We start from the raw sequence: 24937 nt of genomic DNA on the forward strand, positions 1-24937 counted from the left end.
GGCGTAAGGAACCATTGCGAAGAAACATGTGGTGTGAGCAAAGGAATGAAAATGCAGCTTCCTCCTCTATTGCCATCCCCAGCAAGTGCTGTTTGCAGGCCTGTTTCTCGGAGGTGTTGACTGTGTGCGCTCTGGAGTTATGGGCCCGGTGCTCGGGGAGGGGGGTCCCAGGGGAGATACCCCGACACTTGACATGTCTTCACTCTGGCTGTGATTAAGGGGGCAGAGTACCAGCAAGAGGCGCTCAATCACTCAGAGGGATGGGCAGAAATAGCCAAGCGCTAAATATGGCTGCTGTCGTCCCCGGCACAAAGGCACCGAGGACCCACTGCGTCTTTGATGTGTCTATTCCTTATGAAACTGCTCAACTCCTACAGGGAAAACGGAAGCTCTCTGAAAGGCCTTGTATGGTTTTATATACTATTTTTCACGGCTTAGAATTACTCCACTTAAGCAATACAGATGAAACCAGTACCCCCTACCTGAGATGAGATGCAGGGTTAATGTAATGTCAGGAGATATAAATTCATGTGTTGGACAAATTATTCTTTTTTTTCCATGTCTTCCACAGTCTTCACTGTTCTCAGCACTGACATGTGTACATTTTCATAAAAAAAAAAAACCCTGGAGACAATGAAATAGAAACAGTTGGCTTAATCTACAGTTTACTTTCCTGCAAGCCAAGTTAAGCAATATATCAGATATTTTTAATTCAGGTAAGAAATCTCAGGTAAGCAGACCAGCATATCATTAAGTTGTGTAAGACGGAGGGAGAAGCTTCACCGAAGATCACCATAATCACGGGTCCGAGGGCTGTTTTGGTAAGCGTAAACATACTGAAGGAAATGGGGGGAGATCCAGGTCACGGATGCTCTTTCACGTCCACTGGGTATGACTGCACGCTCCGGTTCCAAGATGCAGTGGGCTCAACCCAGCTTCCTGGTAGACTAGGCTTGAAGGAGCCTGCATGAATGGATGGATGGGCAGTTAACCATGCATGCATGCTCTAATGGGGGAAGGCAGCAGCACAAAAATATTCAGGGTTCTACAATCTGGAAAGGATCTACAGAGTGAACAGGGTTCTAGTATGGGAAGGGTCTACAGAGGGAGTGGAGTGCTGCCATGGTTGAATGGTCTACAGAGCAATCAGAGTGCTACGGTGTGGGAAGGGTCTACAGAGTGAGCAGAATATCACAGTGTTGGAAGGATCTATAGGGTGAGCAAGGTATTGCTGTATTGGAAGGGTTTACAGGGAGGGCAGGATACTACAGCGTGGGAAGGAGGGTGCTGGGGTGCTCTTGTTTGCATCTGTTTCCTTCAGTGTGGGCAGGAATGAATGTGTGAAGGTGCCTCCACCGCTCTGTGCCCCCAGTACTCCGTGGGTGGTCCTTGGCAGGCAGAGATGCGGCAGTGCCAGTCACTGCTACACCAGATGATTACTGTTTTTCCACAGCCATAATTGCTGGTGGAATCTGACGGAAGCCGCTCACAAACAGCTCCTGAAAAGCTGTGTTTACGAAGATGTGAGGCACTATACAGCACTGCGGAAACAACGCTGAGAACTTTGAGCTCTAAGTACAGATGAGAGAAAGTGAAGAATTTTGTGGAAGTAAATCGAGCATGTTATAAATTACAATTTCAGAGACATGGAGAGCCATTCATCCATACATGATCCATAACCACTTGTTAAATGCAGGGCTGCAGAGATCCATAGCTTATGCCGAAAGCTTAGGGAGCGATTCTGGGTTCACCCCAAAAGGGATGCCAGTCCATTGTAGGGTATTTACTCACACACATAGGCCTTTGTTGACCACATGTTTTCGTCAGGGTCACAGCAGTTCGAAGCCTATCCCGGACTCACTGGGCGCTAAGCTAGGATTGCTAAAACCTGGATGAGATGCCAGTCCATCAGAGGGTAGCCAAAGTCAGACTTGGGCAATTCAGGGTGACCAGTTCACCTGAAACACACATCTTTGCACTGTTGGAGGAAACTCACTCCAATAAGGGGAGAACATCTGAAACTCCACAAAGACTGAATCTGAATTTGAACCTACGTCCAAACAGCTCAGGTGTTGCGAGGCATGAGCGCTACCCGCCGTGCCCCCCGCGGACATGTGTTTTCTTGAAACCAGTAGAATACACAATCAGGTATAGATGCTATGGAAAATGCATCGAGGCATTTTGTTCATTCTAGTCCTGTACCTCCATGCAGATGAATGGACAGAAATGCAAGAACAAACAAAACCAAAGTCTGGCAAAAAAAATAAATTTACTCTATTCAACTCGGTTTTTAGATGTCCCCATTACTTCTTTTGTCCACGTGTCTATCCTTTGTGTTAACTTGTTTGTATGTGGTCTCAAGGGCGGCACAGTAGATTTTAACTATTGTTACGGTTTGTCAATAACTTACCCCTGAAAACGAACAAAGAACAGATAATAGAGAGAAACACATTTTAAATTAATTGAATGTGTTCCTTTTTAATATTGATATTGTCACTTATATCGCAATTTTGTCTGTGCAATATGGTTGGTTAATGCGTGTGTGGGTTAGCAGCTGCGAAGTGTTAGTTTTGAAGGGTGCGCTTTATTAGAATATTTAAAGATGAATGTGCCTTGTCTGCTTGATGTTGAACATTTTCTACATGAAATATGTTTCTCAGGGTTGCTAAGATAAATCGAGCTGTGGAAAAGCAGAGAATTACAATCGCATTTAATATGAGTAGGCAAAACACAGAATTTATGTGACAGTTACATATGCTCCACATACTTATGGCTGCAGTTTAAGCTGTGTTCTTGACAATGTATGCAGAATATACTCAAAAATAAATAAATATGTAGGTGGGCATACCGTAGAAGTAAAAACAAAATGCGCTTTTTCGATGAAAACAAAGCAGATGTCCTCAATCTGTTTGTGCAGGAGAAGGCAGTGTTTTTGTCTGTTTAAAAATAGACTTTTATCAATGGCGTCCATGACAGCATTAATCATGTAAGATTTCCAGTGGAGTGGAAGGGAGAGGATTTCAGCATCCGCTTACGCTCTGGTCCTTTGGCAGCATGGGGGACTGCAGGTACTCACTTCTTGTGTGGCTTACTAACAGAAAACCGGTGTGATTGTGGCGAACGGTACTTCCTCTGGTGCACAACAGCAGTAGAAACAGGAGCAACTTCACAAATTTAGCATTGTGCATTTTTACAAGATGCCGCCAGATCCTCAAAGCACGGAGCCCTCGGTCAAGCACAGAACCGAAGCTCCTTTCTATGTCATCCTGGCAGCAGGAGAAACCCCATGCCACAACATGCCGGCATCTTAAAAGACAAGTCATGGAGGAAAAAAAAAAGATATCAGCTGACAGATTCAAGATGCTGTGTAATCAATAATTTACATGCATTGACGAATCAGTCTGACATTTTGCTGAACATCTGTCATTGTGGGGCAAAATGTCAGCTGCTTAACCACGTTGAGATTCCTGCTTGATGTTATTAGTGGAAAGGGCTCGGAGACCACTGTAATGCTTGTTTTGTGCAGGGACGAAATGAGTAATATTTGAATGTGCAGCTGAGCAAGCAGTAAGCAAGAAGCGATCAATGATTTAAATGGCAAGATAGGCCACTGCACCTCTGAGAATTCCTGCTCCGTCCTCCTCTGTAGCTTTGCCCAAAGAGCCAGGGGCTTTATTTATCACTGTCTCAGTGGCACCTTGCTTATCGTCCCTCGAAACTTTTGCGAGGGTGATAGCGTGGCTGTGATTAATCGAAGAACACTGAAACGGTAGATACTTGGTGCTGCTAACATTCTCCGTTTGCATAATTAAATGGTTTCTTGATCAACCTTTAACTGCTTTCCAGGTTGACTGCTTGTTAACAGACTTGTATAGACACCCCTCAACTTCTGCAAATAGACCGTTCTTCAACCCCTTATGCAAGTCAAAATTTACGCATGTCGAATTCCCCCTCCATTACTGAACCAAGCCTTCTCATTTCATTTGCTGTAAACACAGGTATAAAAAACATTACATAATTCTATAGTAAATGTCAGATATATTAAATACCGTAATAAGACATAGGTCGAGTCAATGAAATACATTTTTAAATTTCTATAAAGCATAAATTACAAAAATAGACTACTGCATACGATACGTGTTGTACTGTGTGTGCTTACCTTATACCTAATAGTATGCTGGCATACAATGGGGGTTATTGTTATGTAATTTATAATTTCTCCATCTCAGTTATTGCACCTTGACATTTATTCGTTGTTTTCATGCTAGCTGTTCCCTTCACGTGCCCCTTTATACGTGCAGCATCCTTCACTATCGTATTCACAGTCGATACCGCTAAACCTGGTTCCCGTGCTATAAACGATAATAAGGAAGTAAGAAGGTGAACAAAGATTATGTTTAATTTCATCTCCAAGTTGACTGCTGTATGCTTGCGAGACGGTTCTCGGTTTTCTTCAAGCACACATTCACCACCAGACATTGAAAATAATGAAAAGGATAGAAAACACTATGTGAAAAAAGCACTACGGTAACAAGAGGAGATACGTTCTTGGCTCAAAACATGGGGGAACTGGGAAGATGCAGCTTCCTGCCTTGTGTGGTTACACCGACTTGCGCGTAACGTATTTCGGATGTTTTCCGTAAAATAAAAGCGCTATCCCATAAATAATGTGTAAGCCAGGAATTTTTTTTTTTTTTTTTTTTTTAACGTAAATCCGGATTTAAGCAAGTTGAATTTACGGAAGTAGAGGGGTGTCTGTACTCTTTCTGCGAGTGTCTATGGCTGCAGAGCTAAAGAACCACTTTGCACCCCTATAGAACAGAACTATCAGAACAGCTTAATTTATGCAACATGAAATAACTGTGGGGGACTGCAGAACATACAACGGGTTCCCTGAAGTGACCATTTATGTGGTGCTTGACTTACTGTCCCAAAGCCAAATAATGACTGAATCAATCTCACATCTGTCTAAATACAGAATGGTTGTTAGAGCACTGATTATATGAATCAGGTCTGGCAAAATTTGTAAAATGCTTCAGTTTTAATATGGATGAACATCATTTGCAGTCCTTACATTATCTCATAATTTGTTCCAAGTAAATCTGGCATGTTGCAACAGAAGATTCTAGTGAAGGGCATATTCTTATTTTTGAATTAGCAGTAGTAGCAACATTGGGTTACAGCAACATCGGGTTACAGCAACATCAAATCACACTCAGTCTGAAACTGCTTACCCTGAACAGGGTCACAGTGAGCTAGAGCCTAACCTGGCAACGCAGGGGGCAAGGCTGGATGGGGAGGGGACACACCCAGGACGGGACAACAGTCCGTCACAGGGTACCCCAAGCAGGGCTCGAACCCCAGACCCGCCAGAGAGCGGGACCAGGCTGCACCACCGCACCCTCCCATGACATAAAATCAGAAAGAGCAAAATATTGTCAAAATATATCCACATAAAGAACACAAGAACAATAAATTACAATAATACAAAAGTTCCATGGTTAGAGAAGTCCGCTGTCCGAAAAGGCGTCCAGAAAATTTGTCTGAACTGTCACGTTGATTAAATGTTAATTTTCTAACACAAGAAAACTCGTCACTTGCATGATCCATATACTTGTATTTTTTTCTTTGGTTCTACCCTGATCTACCAGCTATCTTGTACAGAACAAAAAGTTGACAGTGCTTTTGCTTTCCCTGTCCGATGTTGATAAATTTCCTCCGTGTGATTGCCCGGAGTCTGCTGCTGTTTTTATGGCCACTCAAAGGCTGAGACTAATTCATACAAGTATTTGACAGAGCTGAATTTATTTAGTTCTTTTTCTATTTCATTTCTATTTAGGCTTGTTTCTTCTTTGGCTTACATTTTTTAATTGACTTTACCTTTTATTATTGTGTTTTAACATGTTTAGGGGATTTATTCTTCTTATGTGTGGTCGGTCCTGGAGGGAATGTGTAGCGAGGGATGTTTAGTCAGGAGGTGCAATCCCTGCCTAGCATCCATAAATAAAGTGGCCGCTGACAAGCTCGCTTAGTTTTAACTTGATACCGTGGGTCTGGATGTTGAGTTTTAGTACCACTCTCTGAATTCTACTTCATGGAGTCCTGTGTTCCAATTCTTGTTTTGATGACGACAGACTCCATTGCTGGGGTTTCACAAATTAATGCTAAAATTATTTGCCTTTCCGTTTAAAATGACTACCCTGGGATGCTGATTAAAAGAAGGATGATTTTAATATGTTCAAATATTGTCAGACTAAATGGAAGATTAGTTTGCTCAACAATACAAATAAAGAAGCTGTGCTGTCTTCATTTCCTTTAGCTTTACTAATTCAATAGTAGCATTTTGCTACTATTCTAGACACATTCTAGAGATAATTTTGGAACTAGAAGCTCTTGCGCTTTTAACCAAAGCAAGTTTAAGGGCATTTGTTAGGCGTGATTTAACAGAGCCTCGGAAGTCAGAACCTTAAGGATAGAGGACCGGCGGCCTGTATGGAGAGTTGGGAGCAGACTACAAGGAAAGGACTCATATGCTCAGGGAGACACCTCCATCCTGGGGGCACTACATGAAAGCAGGAGAAGCAGCCCAACTGTAGTGGGGGCAGAAGGTAGGATCCTGTTTAGAGATGCTGCCTTGAAGAAAGAGGGCCCACACTTGAATCTCACCTCTCGCTGTAGTTCTCTTGAACAAAAAAAAAAAAAAAAAAAGCGGCTTTTATGAAGAGGTCGGGACTTTTGTCGCCAGACTGAAACGTGGCCCACAGGCCCGCTATTTGGAACTAGACACAGTAGCCTTGTTCGACTGCTCAATCTATGGTAAAGCTCAAGTGATTTGTGCAGGTGACCTGAAACTGACCCAGGCAAGAGTACACACAGCTCAGGTATATGCCCTGAGATGAGAGTAATTTAAACCAGTAACAATCAATCAAGAGGATCCCTTGAAGGTAGTTGTGCCTGTAAAACATAATAGTGGAGTAATGAGAACAGCACGGGAGGAAGTAGAACCCCACAGTTACGATCCGTGTCAAGATAAGAATCAGGCAGACTACAGAAGACGCCACTGTTACTGAAGGACCATTAACCAAAACAGCTAAAAATAGTGGCCAGATCCAAGAGGGATCTGGACCATGTTTAAAAAAAAAAAAAGTATCTGGTTAATCCAAAATTGTATAAAAGGTACTGTTTGCGAGTTGTATGACAGGTGCTCTGCAGACTAACTTGGCTTGGTACTCTCTAATAAAGTCTACTTGCATTTACTAACTACCCGAAGAGCCTGGTGTCTCCGGAAACCGCCACGACAGGCCCAGCCAAGCGTGCCACTTTAAATGCCACATCTTCCTCTCCCGGCTCCAGCCATGTTGAAGATGGACATTAACATCTCCCGAGCGATGAGACTGTTGAGGTACTACAGGGCGATCACGTCCCGTTAGACTGGTAGGTCACAAAACCGCTTTGAACAGCTCCCTGACTGAAGCCTCACTTAGTGGATTTCCCACAAGGAAGGAGGAATATTTGCAGTTGTACTGCGTATGGGAATTAGAATTTGCTAATGCTATTGTGACAGAATGCCAAGTCCAATGAACATGTGACATCATGACAAACACTGCGGTGAAGTGCAGAATATTTCTCTCATTTAAATGGATGGAATATCGGGGCAGACTTTGATATGATCATTAAAGGCACTCTAGAAAAAAAAAAAAAAATTTCATCCGACTTCCTCCTTCAAGCACTTACGGACAATTGCTTGTACATGTAGCGAAATAATGTGGATTTGCGCCCTAAGTAACACAGACACAAACACATATCTGCTCATATCCTTTTTGCCTTCGTTGCGTTTAACGCATTTAGAATGATGAGAGATAAGACATAACCCTCTGTTTATAACAAAGGCATAATCAAAAATACCAGCATAGGGACACCGTCTTTATGGAGTATGGAATCTCTTCAATGTGCCCATTAGTTTACTCTGAAATTTCTTATCCCTTCTTCTCATCATGACAATAAAGGCCAATTTGAAGGAACAAAATGCTGAGTCCGCCACTTTTCACCGCACCGCATCCAGCGGCAGCGTATAGAATAATTAGTTTAGTACTTGCGAAAGGCTAACCTTCACAGAAGCAATTAATTTATTTATCATAATCGCCAAAGCTGACTCCTGTCTCTTAGCTTGTGTTTTAATATTCTGACGCCACATTATGGGCTTCGGTGCCCTTTTCAGAAAGATGACAAGCAACAGTTGGAAATTATCTTCCAGGTGCCCCAGCCACCCGGTGTGTCAGCGAGGGCCAGTGGGGACTCCCAGTGAATGCGAATTGCAGAAAGCTTACATATTCTTCGTGCTCAACGCAGAGCAGTCTCAAACATCTTCACCTTCTGTCTCTATAAAGGCAATAGGTTACGTGTTATGCTTCTTTTGCATTGAAACCACGATACAATTTCATAGCTGAACTTTTGCATTGAAATACCTGCAGTCACATTTTTCCAAGGAAATAAAACTACCATAAAATCCCTACCTAAAGCCCCCGGGGGCGTTACATTTTCCAAAGGGGGGGCGTTTATTAGGGGTCATATAGTAGCAAAATTGATCATTTCACAGAAGTATGAAGTGTTCACATAGTTATTAATTTGTTTGTGGATCGTTTCATGTTACGGACTACGGAAGAGGATGGGATTTAAAACTTGGTACCGGTAGATTTTTTTCCCCATTCTTTTCCAATTACTCAAAAAAAAAAAAAACCGGGTATTTTCAAAAAAAAAAAAAAATGGGTGGGGGCATTAATTAGGGATTTTACGGTATGAAGGAATAATTCAAAAATGTCCCCACCTGCCTTAGAAATATCATGAGGAGATCAGGTGTTCATTCCTTGTAGAAACCTGCTTTCCCTTTTTCACTTGAAGTGGAGAGGATTTATTTGTTTTATTATTGTTCTCCAAGGAACCTGTCTTGCACCAGAAAATTTCAAGTGTGTAGACATTAAATCTGATGGTGTTTTTGTACTTTTATTTACACCCTAGATAGTAATAAAATGCGCATAGACTCCAACACCTTGTGAGAAATGTTGTTTAGCGTAAGACAGTAAAAATGAGGGGGGAAAAAAAAGGTCAGGGAAGAGGCTGACATTTTGGTGCACACACACAGCGTAAGAAGTAAAAATGATGTACGGTCATCTTTGTGTATGCGTTTGTGTGTACTCATCTTTCCAGGTATTTTCTTGGGTGAAGAGTAAACAAGTACACCGCCTACTGAACTTTCCCTAGCACACATACTGTATATTAACCAGTGTGCTCCACGTCTCAGCGAACGGCTACAAGACTGCGACTGATAGCAGCCTACGCTGAGGGCCTGATCTGAAGCTGAGTGGTAAATATGCATTCTTACACTTAAATGGAGGAGGGGTGAGGGGGGGAGGAAAAAAAAAAAAAAAAAAAAAGAAAAAAATCAGGATCATGTATTCTAAGTCCAGCTAAGAGATAAGACATATTTGCCATCTGAAGACAACTGCAGTTGGAGCAGTGTGTTTGTTTGTGTAAAAAGGCATGATGTAACCTCCAGGGAAAGCTGAAGGCCTGCTCATAGCCAACTCAAACACGGGGAGGTAGAAGTGGCAGGAAGTGACCTGGTTCTGTCAGAACATCCTGCTTGCGTGTCTCTGTTTCTCAGGTGTGTGTGTGTTACCTTAACAGGCATGGTCTCCCACAGCAGAAAACATCCTCAGCGCACGCCCGGGGTGCCAGGGCCGGGAAAGAGGGGAGGGAGCATTTCATTGTGTCGACATACTAACGATGCACAACAACAGAGTCCACACAAATTCTTTGTTGGACTTAAGCAAACATTGTTTACACTGGTGCAGATAAGGCCTCTGAGATAAACAAACACTTTACACAGCCTACAGTTTAAACCTCATCCTTTTGACAGCTCCGTGTTGACTCAAAACACGTGTAAAAATGGAAGTAGCGGCCTCGGTAGGGATTGGAACCGCTATTCCTGTGGTCTGTAGGTCAGTCTCTACACCACCGCACTTTCCTACTGCAGCATCACAAATGATCATCTTTGGTACAAAGGACGGTGTGGATTAAGGGCCCCATCTGATTGGTTGACAAAATGATTGTTACCTATAATCAACACCCTGTTAATGATGCAGAAGCACATCTCTCTTGCAACCACCCCATCACGCAGTTTATGCCAGTAAATGCCCAGCACCCTAACGGTTTACTCATTTCTTATATGAAATGTAAAGGAGCAATATGGTCATTACTAAAAGAAACAGGAACAAGAGGTGTGACACGTTGGCAAGAGACTCAAGCTGAATTGTTGATTTTGGGTAAAATGTTGTGACAAAGGCATTTGCTCGTTGTATCGACAGGTTTAATATAAGGATAGTGAAAGCCTGTCTCGGCTGCAGAGATAAAAGAGAAGCTGAGTGAAGCGTAACTAGATCCGCACCGCAGCCATCCGGTCCAGGCTGAGAGATATTGCTCTCGCTATCATGGTTTCTCAGATAGCGCAGCTCAAAGGAGTGGCGAGGGAGATGGAGACGGAGATGGAATGTTGACTAACGCTGACATACTGCAAGTGAGACCCGTATTCACAAGGCCTCTTCCCTGCCCTCCGCTGCTGCCTACTAGTGAGCTGCACCATGCTAAAGTCCGTCTTCGACGCACTCAACTTTTCTGCGGCGGCACGGGCTGTCGCCCTCCTCCGCGACTGATCTCCCCGAGCGGACCCAGAGACCCGTGGTGATTGATGTATTAGAGAAAGCACATCACCATCTATCCTAGAGAGTGGCGTGAGCATAATTTTGATTCTCAGCCAACAGTCAGCAGCCGCTGTCCACGTCTGGCGGGAGCGTCCGCGAGAGCAGAGCGTCAAGAGATTAACTGTCGCTCTTGGCCTCGACGGCCTCTAATTAATGCGTCGTCACTTGCATGTCTGCGTCCTGCAGCAAGCGGCTGACGTGTGGGTGATGGAACGGCCGTCTACGTGCCAGCAGTGTCGCCGTGAGGCCGTGACAATAGACGACACCTTGTGCATATTATGAGCCTGACCTCAAACTCCATGCATACTGAAACAGAAATTTGACGAGTCGTACACAGGTCTAGACGTCAACATCAAAGTGTTGGGTCCAATTACCGCCTATGTGACTTGACTGATTAACTTAACCATGTGCCCTTCGTACAGCAAGAGATTACTAGTTTAACTTGATGAATGACTGTAGGACATCTAGAACTGCTGTGGTCCGTTAAAGAACACAAGTCAAATTTTGCTATAAAAGAAGGTTTTCATTTTGAGACGGCTTTCCAGACAAAGCCAATAAAAACCTCAGTTATCGGATTACTTTAAAAAGTACACTTCGCCTGTTTTCCCTATTTTGATTCAGAAACGCTATTGATGTTGTGTCAGTTGCAGTATAATGTTACCGGGCTGTTAATAAAGAATTCACACAGCAGATTCTGCTTGGTATGTCTTTGTCACTCTTGGCCTGTCTTCACCTTCACCAGTTTAAAAAAAAATTAAAAATATGGAAGTGTTTGGCAGCACAGAATTCTATTTACTGTATGCCGCACATCAAAGGAATGGATGAATTGAGGAAAACGGCTGAATTTGTTTTGAAGTAATTTAGTGTGCTGTTCACTTATGGATCCCACTTCATCTGCTGCTGCAGCAGCGAGTTGTCCAAACACAGTATTTGAAAAGAAGGTTTTTTTGGCTGCAGTTTGAAAGCCCTGCAAATTGCTCTTCATGTATAGCAGAGACCAGCTGAATAATGCATAAAACCAGCTACATCATCACTGGGCTTTTACGGTGCTGACTGGTGTCCACATCAAAGATACTGGGAGACGCAGACTTAGCACTGTCAATAGAGAGGAGAGGAAAGACTGCCCATGTGCAGAGCTGCTGCACAGTTGACATTATAGCTCCAGGGATATTAAGGGCTTCCCAGGATAAATCGGGATAAATCAAAGCAGCTGGAAACGAATGTCCTTGAAGAGCTATAGTCTAGCTGGGGGCGGCAGGGGGGCGCACCTAGTGAGCATGAGTAATAATTTATATGAAACATATGCTTTGTAATTTCAGGGATAACTCTCAGTGGAATCATGGCAAGGGCTCCAGACACCAATTCCGTTTCTGCTGGAAGGACCCCGAGGTGGAGAACGTAGAAACATGGCCACTGAACCAACTTAGCCTACTTTGGCACTAATCTCCAGGCTCATTACTTAACTGCAGTTAGCTTGGGGGTATGATCGCTGCGTTAACTTGGTGGCTGACCTAATGGATTTAAGTTGTGTAGTCAGCATATAATCTTCATATTACATTTCTGGGTTCATTCTGTAATCTTTTAGTAATAGAGAGTGAGGTAATTGGCAGCTGAGTAATGTACTGCAAAGCTGCATTTCCTTACCAAAAATCATACACTGGCAACTCACATGCAGAAAGCAGATGCTCTTCCTTGAGGATTCATCAGATTCTAGGCTATCCAGGTAGCGCAGGTGCGCATGGAACATGTGAAGTACACAGGTTATGCCATCACAGCCTTGTCCTACGAATAGTGCCTGTCGTTCATCGCGGCCTGGCCAACACAAAGGAGACAAAGGAGAGACTCAACGAAAGTGCAGTTCCTGTGTCCCACTTTATCGTTTGAACAGATGGACTTCAAGAATGCGGGATCGATAGGTTCAGATCCTCAGGGGAATCTCCCCATGTGGCCCTCCCCCTGCCCCTGTCTGAAATAAAAGGTGAACACTCAGTGGGGCGCAGTCTCACCGTCTGCTCTTTGACTAATGTGTTCTGCTCAGACTGTAAATGGCTTCTTCAGTATAGACTGTAAAATGACACTGACTCTCAGAACAAAATGCAATTATAAACATCTCTGACAACTTTAGCTGGGAGCAGAACCATTGAAAGGAGTTTTCTAGTAAACAAAGACATAAAAGGACCATCATTTTGGGATGGCAACACAATTCCGCTGCTGAAAACGTAGGTTACGGCTCATTCTACAACCGGCCACTTGACAGTGTGGAAATCGTTGATGTAAAACATTATTTCCTAGAGCCAGCATTGTGGCAATCACGGATCACGGTCTCGGAACGACTAAAGTGGCAGCTGAAAGTTTAGAGCGGCAGTCCGAAGCCCCCGCCTGCGAGGCTTTGTCATCACCATCCAGGCTCTGATGCCATCTTTCCTTTTATCCTGCTAGCTTACTGCGGGGTTTGCTCATTGACTACCTGGTAATTTTCCACAGAAGTGGACGTTGGCTTTAGATGTGTGCCAGTCCACAGCTTTCTTTATCTCCGAGTGCTATTCCGTAGATAGGCATCGGTCAGTCTGCTCCTACAACACCAGCACATCCACCGGCAGTCAGCAGATCGTATTTGGAGCTTGATAGTTTATCACTTTCAGCGATGGAGGAGTTGAGCCTTTTCTGTGGGGGGGGGGAATTCCTCTAAAAGGAGCAAAAAAAATCAGCAAGAGGAGTGGTGCTCTGCAGCCCCCACGCACCCCCAGCCCCTTTCATAGGCCCACACACTTGAGCTCCATCCTTCTATCCACTCCGCAGAGTGTGTGGATGAAACACCAGGCCACAAGGCTGAGGACTGGGTGACCGCAAAATATGGTACAAGCGCACATCTGGCCTTGGAGCTAGTTGAACAGTTAACTGAGGAGAAATCAGCAAATTGTCATCTATGTATGGAAATTAGCCATATTGCTTTCCCGTTGTTGAAGCGGGCGGAATCTTTTTGAGCCAAACCTCAGCTATTGCAACAAAACACATATACTGTATAAGTCAGTCTCAATGCTGGCAGCCCCTTAAACTATTTTATAATTAACTTTCTACACTGTACAAAATACATGAACTTGGAAGAGTTCGGAGAAGCAGCCGCTGACAAGGAACTAATGCGGCAAAGTACATTTTCATTGTGTGTGTCAGATTTTTGAACAATGCCTCTAAAGCGCAGATTCATTTTCACCGAAATGTAGGTAACATTAATGAGAAAACCCCACAGACTCAATTTCCAGTATGAAAGTCAAGAAGAAATCCTTTATTTCCAAGTCTCTTCCTTGGTTTTGCCACGGAAGGGAAAGTTTCTGATGTTTCGGTTCTTTGAAGCCCTTTACTGTTTATCATTTTTGTTCTCTACTTGGTTCTGCTTTCAAATCCCAGGGTGTGTCTGCGAGGAGTGTTTACATTAACCTGTCTTCCTCATTGAATGCCTCTCAATGTCTGCCTCTAACTGCCTGTTTCGAGCCTGCTGGGGAATTCTGTCTGAGGAGTCGTGGCGCTTCCACGCAGGTGCGAGCATCACTTAGAGCCAGGCTTTCTGACAGAGCCAGCACACTAACAGCAACAAACACTTTCCATATCCCACTAAACATCAACTTTGACAGCACAGTGGTGGTTGTTATCAGATGGGAGGAAAAAAACATCCATTTTTGTTTTTTAAACTTACACACAATGTCCATAACTGCTTGTCCTGACCAGAGTCGCGGTGAACCGGAGTCTAACCCGGCAACACAGGGTGCAGGACCAAAGGGGGAGGGGACACACCCAGGACGGGATGCCAGTCCATCGCAAGGCACCCCAAGCAGGGCTCGAACGCCAGACCTACCACAGAGCAGGCCTCGGCCAAACCCACCGTGCCTCCTTCTACTAAACCTACATTCTCTTCTTTCTGTCATCCCTTTACTTAACGGTGGTTTCAAAGAAATGGACCCACCTAGTTTCCAATCTTCAGTTACTCTGTTGGATATTTTACAGTACTTAAGCAGGTAACTTCAGCTGCGCTTAAGAGTACAACGGCCATTTTGTCGCTTGCGTTTAGTTTGTAGCCGTTAACCTTCCCCTAGTTTGATCTATTGTCAGTCAGGTATGTGGAGAAGCGAAACATGAGGAATCCAGCAGCAGCCTCTTCATTTACATTTAAGATAACATCTCAGTTGTTTGAAAGAGGCTGGACTTGTACTTTCATGCTGATAAGTCATTAGGGGCCTTTGATAGCCAATCTAGTCCTGATTAATTGGTCCCATGTTGAGAGCACTTTTCCAGAGACAGCCAAAGATTGGGGTCCGACAAATAAAGTAATGACTTGGGATCCTGACAGCCGGGACCTTGTCGTGTTGAATAGATGTCAGATAGCAGTCATCATTCAACGCTGAGACAGCTCCACCAACGACACCGTGACTCCCTTGTTTACAGAAGTCACAAAATATCATTTCCTGACAGAACCGGTTGGAAACCTCACACCATTTTCTGCCCTGCAGCAGAATGAAGTGTACTAAAGAGAGATAATTTGGGAATTACATGTATTGGTGGAGCAAAAAACCCCCACAGGATATGTAGTTCTGTCACTGCACAGCTACCCATCTGTCGCTTGACTGTAGCGTTCCAGGTAAGCAGTGTAGTTGCATCTGAAGAGATTTAAAAAGAGAGGAGTTGGCAGAAAGATCCGAAGGAACACACAAATAGAGGCACTAACTCTGCTCCTCCTCTCATTCAATATAGTCACGACGAGGGAGAAGAAGAAGAAAGAAAAAAAAAAAAAAAAAAAAAAAAAAACTTGGCACCCTAAATAAAATAAGCTGAAATATACCAAAGTATTTGGTCGCCACAATTCTTGCTTTCGTTGTCGTTACAGAACCTGTTCTTGATGCAGAACTTACTGTATCCCTTTAAATCAAATAATAAATGTCTTGACTCGATATTTGGGAGCACAGCCTTTGGACAAAACTGCATTCCAGGCCTTCCTATAGCCATTGATGAGCATCTTCCACCTCTATACTGGTGATCTGGCCCACTCTTCTTGCGCAAACTGCTGTAATTCTACCAGGTTTGAAGGGTGCCTTCTTCCAACAGCTGTCTTCAGATCTCATCCATGCATTTTCGATGGGATTTAGAAGTGCTGGCCACTTGAGAACAGTCCAGGGTTTCGTCTTGCACGATTCACAGGGTGCTTTCTGAAGTGTGTTTGGGGGTCACTGTCATGGTGTAAGACCATGAATCTTCAACAAAGCCCCAGCTTTCTGACACTGGGTATAACACTGCACTCCAAAATACCCTGGCATTCTATTGATTTCATCATGCCATCCACACGTTCAAGTGACCAAATGCTGGAGGCAGCAAAACAACCATAGAATCACTGAACCTCTTCAATGTTTTACTGCAAGGAATGTGTGTTTTTCTTTGAAGGCTTCAATATGTTTTCTGTAAACATAGATGTGTGCATAAGAAAGCCCAACTGCAGCTTGCCAAAAAACACGTGAGCATGACAAAATCCTTTTTTTTTGAACATGCTTTCTGGTAAAACTCTAAATTGGTTAAATAAAAATTGTGGTGATCAAATACTTTGGTCAATTGTTAGAGAATATGGGTTACTTGTTAAAAAGAGTGCCAATATTTTTGGCACTAACTTGGCATGTTTTAACTAGACTAAAGACCAAGACAGAAGCATCCAAAGAACGAAGGATCCTGACAGCAGGAACACTGAGTACAAACATATGCTTTTCAGATTTGGTTAAGGCACATCACTACCACAAAATGAAGGGTCTAGATGGAATGCTGAATAGGATCCAGGTCTATGAATAGCAAGTGGCATAACCAGACGGGCATACCCCCGACCTACCGGTTGCTACAGGAATGGCTGAAACCCCAGTTAAGGCACATCAATCTCACAAAATGACAGGTTTAGATGGAATGCTGAATAAGATCCAGGTTTATGAAGGGCAAGTGGCATAACCAGAAGGACACACCCCCGACCTACCGGAATGGTTGAAACCCCAGTCATTGTGCTGAGACCCTTACGCTGAGGGGCAGATTGAGCTTGCAACGTGAAGGGAAGGGTAATGATAAGAACCTTCAAAGAGATTTCAAAAAGCTGCTTTTCTTTGCTGGATCAATATTGTGTTCCAACAATGTCCTGTTTTGATTTCCCCTTTCTTGGTACGGCTCAGTGTTCCTCCTCGAATGGGGGAAGGTTGTCACAGCACCCAGCGCAGCCACTTTCTCCAGAGAGGGCTTAATCTCATCTTCAATGGAGAGCTTCACCCTGCCTGGTGGTAACTGAAATTAAGCTTTTCAACTTCACACACTACACTGAAAAGCAAGATCAAAGTGTCTGTTTTCACTATTATTAAGCATAATCTTGTTTTTTTTCCATCTCATTGGAGAATTTTTTGATGCATTTTTTCAGAACCCCGTTGTTTAATAGCTAATAAGTTTTTCGTTATAATTGTTTTCTGCATATCCATGCAAGGGCACAAAAGTAGAATTTCAGCAAGAGTTTCTAGTAAGAAAATTAATACAGATGGAGTAGACCTCGCTCACTCCATACACAAGTAGTTTCAGAGAATCTGGTGAGACGGGAGAAAGCATAATAACGTCAAATAAGGTAGCTCTGGGCAAAAACAACAACACTGGAAGTGTAGACAGCTGATTAAGGAGCATCAGAGGTATAGTGCTCCCTACTCCAGACTGTGAACTAATGCCTTGAAACAGAAGGGGGAGATGAAAGGCAATCTAAAGATGGGGTCACAAAACAGGTCACAGGCCTGGATGAGGGTGAAGCGTTAGAAATAAAGATGATCTGTCCAGCCAGCTGGTTCTTGCCACCCCTCGGATGCCTTAAATTGCTAAACTAACACATAATCTTGGGTCTGGTGATTGCTGCATGGTGTCTTGCACTGTGCGTGGCCCAAGGTCCATGGACCGTATTAGAGATACAGGGACTAGTGCCTTGCATCACATGACGTCACAATATATTAAATTTCACATATTTTCATGTTCTCATACAATCCAAGGAGGGAGGATTGCTTCTTTCCCAAAGATCAGAAGTAAATTGTACCTAATGATGTGGAAAATTACTTTGCTATAGCTATTTCTTGCCCTGCATTCAAATGAGGTCACTGCATGGTGGCCAAGGTAGAAAGGAATGGCTAGTAAAGAAGCCAAAACAATTAGAACCTCTTAGACAGATATTGGCACACTATGTATTTAAACCACGTAAGCATTAATTGCGAAGTTCAGCCTCTAAACTTGCATTTCGCAAAAATCGGCTATGTGAACATTTACGAAAACATTTTAGCAAAAGAAGTTCAGCTTAACAATTGCCTTTTGCAACAAACACCATGTTGTAAAATTAGCCTACTGGCAAAACACACCCTTCCTCGGTAACTCACACTACGAGTGACTTTAGGACACCAATCCACCAGAGCAGCACGTCCTTTGGACTGTGGCAGGAAACCTAGGCAGACACAGGGAAGACATACAAACTCCACAGACAGAAGGGATCAAACCCACCTCCTCTCGTACCTCCCCCCGGTACTGTGAAACAGCAACGCTACTTTCTGTGCCAGTATGCCACCCCGGTAACAACAAAGGTAACAGCCACACTACAGTATATACTCTTTAGGGTACTATAAAAGAGAACTTTTTAGATTTGATTCTCCTGTATTGCAGCATTGGGGTGAACATTGCATGTAAAATAAATAATTAACTTTTCCCAAATTATATGTCAAGGGAGAATCAGTTCAGGACAGCTTTTACATTTGCTCAAACCTTAGATTCTACCCACCTGGAAGTTTCCTGTGAGCTCAATACAAAAACCAATGAAAAAATTAAAAATTACTAGAAGAAAGCATATTAATGCTGTTGCACATCCTGATTAGCAGCAGCACTTGTTGACCCAATACATATTTTTCTGTAGAACTCTCCCCACTTGATTTGAACGCAAATGTGTACAGCCCATCAACTCATAGCAACCATCTCACAATTAACCTGTATGAAGACACATGTAATTTACTTTGCGAAGAGAACGGGATGACAGGACTACCACGTACGTGCTCAATTTGCCTTCCTCTAGTACAGTCCAAGACGGAAGCAAAAGACCAGAATGAAGCAGAACTCAACGGTTGGGGGGTACAAGGTGGACCTCACTTTGTTGCCCCCTCCAGAGTTGTAGTTGCCTGCCTTCCCAATGCTAATATGAAACAGCCACAGGGACGTAACTCTCAGTGAGGAGGCAAAACCAAAAATATACAAAAATTCCTTTAAGGTGTTGGTATGCCTTCTTTATATATGTTATTCATTTAATTCTGGCAAGAATCATTTTTGTTATAGTGAACTTAATTCATCACACTCAATGTAATTAAAATCTGAATGCAGATGACCTGTATTGGGGGGGGGGGGGGGGGGAGAACTGTGCCATTAATCTCAATTTTCTTCAATATTTTTTGTTTAAAATGCTTACATATTTCTGTCACTTAAGCGGTAATCTGTTTGGGGGGGAACTCAACCAAAGTTAACATGACCAGCATAACATAGTGGTTAAAGCTGCTGCACTCGGTGCCAAAGGTTGCAAGTTTGAATCATATCTCTGACAGGAGTATCCTTGAGCAAGATACTTACCATAAATTGCTCCGGTAAAATCACCCAGCTATTTAAATAAACAAACATTCAGGCAGTGAACCAGTCTAATCTGGGCCAACCATTTGACAACGAAGTCCAAGTATTTTGGAATCAGTTCAGGTATGACTTCCACACAGCAGCTGAGTGAAAGTTTACAGATTACTGGGCAGGTTTGGCATCCTGACCAAATTGGGGTTCTGTTGTTTCTGTTGCAATTCAATAGATACATTCCTTTAAAATGTTTCGTGATGGAAAAATCATACAATACAAACAGGGCTTATGGGAAAATGAGGGTTGGGGTCAGACCAGTTCTGCTCCCAAATATAATAAATCATATAATTATGATTTATACTTTTGATATTAAATGAGGAATCTTAAAGTAGTTCATTGATCAGTCTGAAATGTAGTTTGAGTGTATACTCAAATTTATTTAATTATAGGTAATTAGTAAGGCACTTTGAAAGTTATACATCTGTAATTTTGTTGAAGTACCACATTTGTATTCTACCGTGATATGTTAAAAAAATACTGCAATTAAATGATCTCCCAAGGATGAAAGCAGTCTGCCAAATTTTGTTAGTTTATGCTTCTTGAGTCAATGTAGGCTCCAAATTGAATAAATGATTCCTTATGAATAAATGATTCTTTATCAATATTAAACAAGATCCTGTTTATTAATATATACTCACCCAGTGACTATTGTTAACTGCTTGTCAAAGTCAAGGTCGCAGGCCTTGCCCAGAAACCCAGGGTCCTAGGCTAATAAGGGTACATCCTCGATGGGACACCAGTACATCCCAGAGCTGTACTAATATATACCCTAACCTTATGACAAGTTTACTGTATTCTTGAAACTGGACACCGAAATAACTGTTAATGTCACGTGTTACTGGAATATCAACGTTTCTACAGAATTATAAGATGTTCATAGAAACTAACATAGTACTACTAAATGCAAACCAAATCGTCGTATGGGAGTTGATGGGTTGACAGTAGTCCCCTCAATCTTGATGGGACCTAAGACCGCCTGACCTGGAAAACATAAGTTTAGGCTTTGTTTCAGACTGTTTTCGGGCATTTCAGAGGTTGGCCATGCCAGCTGGTGAAACTAGGGAGAACTGCCACAACTCAAATATGTTTTTCCCCTCTTTGGCGGTGCGTGTGTGTATTTGTATAGCCGTTACACAGGTCTACTGCCTGTTGGTACAACGGACCCCCCAACTCAGATTTGTGTGTTATCTTTAAGTCCTGGGACCAGAAATTGTTGTCAGGCAAAACAAATGACTTGGACAGATGAGCGAGGCAGGCAGCACCTGCAGTCCACAGCACAGCACCTTGGGAGAATAGCATTGCTGTGATGCATCATCAGTCAAGGCAGAAACAAGTTGTCTTAGTGCCAGCAGATAAAAAATAAACACCAGCGTCTGTAAACGCTCCGCAGAAAACACTCTGTAGTAAATTTCAGTAATCATACAATCTCAAGAGGCAATTTCTGGGTGCACTGGTTTCCACAAATTAAATTCAAACAGATGTGTTTGTGTAACACCATCTAATGCTGGTTTTTTTTTTTCCTTGTGTAATTGATCAGTAAAATGTAATTCACTCGTTGAACCAATTTCACATGGCGGTTTTGGATATTCCCATTAGAATCTCCATTATTAGGTTTTTCCACTTGCCATTTTCGTTAGAATAATGCACTTGGAAACTCTAGCAAGCCAAACTTCGGCTTAAATTACAAGACAGGTCTAAAAATTAACTGCATCTATCTATCATGTACTTTCTGGAAACCACTTACCTAATTTTGGGTGGCACAGCGAGTAGCACTGATGTCTCACAGCTCCTGGGTGGTAAGAGGGGACATGGGTTCCATCCCCACTCAGTCTGTGTGAAGTTTGCATGTTCTCCCCATGTCAGCGTGGGTTTCTTCTGGTTTCCTCCCACAGTCCAAAGACATGTGGTTCAGGTTCCCCCATAGTGCGAGTGTGACGGAGACTGTTCCACTGATGTATGGATGAGTGACCCAGCGTAAGTAGTGTTATCTAGCAGTGTAAGTCACCATGGTGAATAAGGTGTGTGAGCTGATAACACTACATGGAGTTCGTTGGAAGTTTCTTTGGAGAAAAGTGCCTCTTAAATAAGTGTAAAATGTAAACGATGGTCCAGAGCAGGTACACACATCGCATGCAGTCACACACACTCATTCACTCACTGGCTCACTTTTGGACTAAGGGATGAAACCCACAACCTGAAATAGTTAAAATTTTCAGACGACTGCTGCCATTGCTAGTCATTTCGATCTGGCCAACACACATCCGCTCCATGTGAAGCAATTTGGAAAAACGTGATATCCACACACTAGTTTTTATCAACAGTATTAGCCAAGCGAACTCATCTGTACTAAAGCAAATATTTATATCCTCAAAGTCTTTTCTCCCTGAAGAGATGTTAGAGCCAGGATGTTTAACTGCGGTGGCTAAGCAAAGGTTCATTCACTTGTTGCCAGTGATAACATTCATGAGTGTATCACACCATCAGTGGAACAACAGAACCATCTGAGATTGAGCTCTTCAAGTGGACTGTCTTATCACCGGAACCCATGACTATAAACAGTGCGCCTGATATGGACGACTTGCAACGAGAATGACACAGGGCACACTATGAACCGGATGGATTCAACCCCATGGCGTCCTTCAGAGCTTCAACAAAGTGGGTTACTCTAGAGTACGACGGAGGTTTAGGAGATGTCCTTCAGCCATTGATGTGATCTCCTTGGTTAAGCAGACAACCTGAACGGGAGCACGGCAGATCCACAAAACTTCTTCCTGTCATTGTATTTGAGGCCTACATGGAAAATCCTTTCTTAATTATGTTGTACTCACATATTTACGTTTTGCCATGTAAAGCGCTCTACCCACTTCCTATTTCTCATAATTCATACCTACAGACTTTACGTGTGGACTGGATAAAGGGAGCACAAAAACAGTATTTTTTTAAAAAAAAAAAAAATCACAGCAGTAGCCAGAAGCAGGAGCAAATCACTGACCTGGAGCTTGCTGCTGGAAGGTCTCGGAGAGGTCCTGCAGGTGTGTGAAGAGCACCATGCCCCCAGCTCCAAACAGCAGCAGGAACCACAAGGAGCAAGGGAGCTTCATGACCATGGGCCGCAGTCTGCGTCTTCTGCACCTGGCTTCTGCTAGCTTACATTCTGCCCAGACCATCTCCAGCCAGGCTTGCCAGAGTGACCTGGAGAACAGTTGCAGCAAGACATTAATATCACAATGTCTCTCAGCCCCAGCAATATCTGGACTGGAACAGTAGATCCAACGTCTTTATTTTTAAGACGCAACATATGTAACCGCTGAACTGATTCAATTAATGGCCACAGGGAGGAGAACACAGAGCAATAAACTCTCAAAGCATGGTTACTGTATCATCTCAGAGTATTTCTGCCCGAGTATCTGAAACCAGAATATTTTGTGTCGCACGTGACGCAGTCTCCAAACATTATATATCAAAATAATTCACCAGCGAGTACTCTGGGGCTGCTGCGGCTGAATTCGAGCCCAGTTCTGCAGTTTGATGGCTTTGCTTTGTACGTTAGCTTGCTCGGTCTTGCACCCCGTGACGTGTAGCTGTTGATCTATTGGTTAATATAGTGCTGATTCCATAGCAGCGGCTCCCCCGAGGTGCGACGCGCATCTGTTCCTCGGGCGCTGTGGGCACGGCTTTCGGCAGGTGCGCCCTGCTGTGGGAATCAGCTGGCCTGCGCCACGGGGACCCCGAATCCTGCACACGCTGCAGCGACAGCTCGCCCCGTTCCGCACACACCTGCGCACACCTACACACCAGCGTGCGCCGCACGATAGCAATGCGACTGCTCTTTCGAGGCGTGTCATTACTGGGAAGCCGTGCATTCCAGTTCCGGGTGGGTAACGTCAGAGCATCTTCTGCTCGGCGCACACAGAGTTCCTACACAGGGAAAGAGGAGCGTTTCGATGAGCGACGGGCACATGGTGTAGGCGAAGAGAGAGAGAAATCATGTTCAAAGGTCATTCCAGGTCTGCGTATCCCCGCTTTTGAAAGATGTGACCTTTATGTAAAAGACAACCCACCCTCCGCAAACAAGCGAGTCTCTTGCTAAAGGCTAAAAAACGGGGTGGGAAAAACATTCAGCTCATTTCTCGCATTTTATTTAATTGCCCAGCCCACACTTCTATTCCACGCAACTGTACAGCTTACAAAAGAGCGCACGTTAATACAGAATGGAGGTTACTTGGGGTTTCAGTAGACTTTAAGCAAGCTTTCAAGAGGAAGTGGACATTTTCGAAAGATTTTACTCCGCCAGGAGGAGATGATGCGGATGCACCCTCAAGAAACGCCGTTTTACCCTTCGCTTGAATAGCATCTGTGGAACAATGAGTCCTACCATCACACCTTGTGTGCCCAGGACTAGACACCGGGTCTGAGAGAGCTAACGTGTCTTCTCTACGCTCATCTGTTGCAGAAGACCTGGGAAAGAACTTTATTCTGTAGGCCCTGAACCGCAGTGCGGAGGAGCAACCTGGGGACTTCAGTCATGAGCGGTGCCCTTATACACCTGCCTACATGGCACATGGGGAAACAGAGCTTCAGCACATACACAATAGTACACAGATGCACTCAGTACAACACTATAGGCACATGTACCACTGTGCACCTACATACACATGCCATACACAACATAAAACGCATCCCTGTCCAATGACAATATGACCTGTTTTAAGAACCGTTTTGTCCACAGTGAGGTAATTCCCCCCAGAGCAGGAGACAGAGAGAAGGATCAGAGACCGAGTTCAGGAGTTTGATTCCTCTCCTCCCCAATACCCAGCCTACAGAGTTTAAAAACCTAGTTGAACCCAGAAGTTCCGAGTTAGGGTCCCACTATAAAGAGAACCAGGCCGTTGTCACGGCATACATCCTCCTAGTTTAAGAGCACGTTTGACATGGGGATTTTAAAAAAAGGCAAATCCTTTATTTCACACACACACACACACACACACACACACACACACACACACACACAGTGGGATTGAGTTGGGTGTGAGGTTTGAGTTCACAAGGCTCAGCAAAGCACACAAGTGCTCCTTTGCAGCTGGAGCCATTACAGTGATATACAGCCTTCGAGGACAGGGTTGTATTACGACTTGGAAAAATACTTTGGTACCGAGCAAGAGTGAAATCAATGAGAATGGGATGTTTTATGAATACAGTTGTACCAACAACGCCGCTTGTTAATTGCGGGTCTTAATTTGTACCATTAGGAAAATACGTTCTTTGCAGGTGGTATATTCTGACGATCCCATATCTGCTTTCCCCACTTCAGCTCTTTGCTGTCAGTAAGAAACTATTCACGGTATTTTTGCTGATAACCTGCGTGTCTTGAATCCCACTGCCTCCGCTAACTTATCGACTTTCTGGCCGCCGGCCTCTTTTTCAGAAGACATCGCACCCGAAATGAGGGCACGTTCTTGACCTTTTTCCAATATGAACTACTAAAACTG

General features: G+C 43.6%; 1 protein-coding gene across 4 annotated transcripts in view; it reads right to left on the reverse strand.

Moving 5' to 3' along the window:
* LOC108926322 (carbohydrate sulfotransferase 8-like) overlaps window positions 1-24937 on the reverse strand; it is a 122401-nt gene that overhangs the window by 77416 nt on the left and 20048 nt on the right. For 3 of the 4 annotated variants that reach the window (XM_018738951.2, XM_018738950.2, XM_029253478.1), the window contains exon 2: window positions 22441-22640. In XM_018738951.2, the coding sequence (XP_018594467.1) occupies window positions 22441-22615 (175 nt within the window). In that variant the 5' untranslated portion in view covers window positions 22616-22640. Of the gene's footprint in view, window positions 1-718; window positions 964-22440; window positions 22641-24937 lie in introns of those variants that run through there. The other variant, XR_001965472.2, reaches the window with a different exon arrangement.

This window comes from Scleropages formosus, chromosome 7, assembly GCF_900964775.1.
Source record: "Scleropages formosus chromosome 7, fSclFor1.1, whole genome shotgun sequence".
Taxonomy (NCBI): Eukaryota; Metazoa; Chordata; class Actinopteri; order Osteoglossiformes; family Osteoglossidae; genus Scleropages; species Scleropages formosus.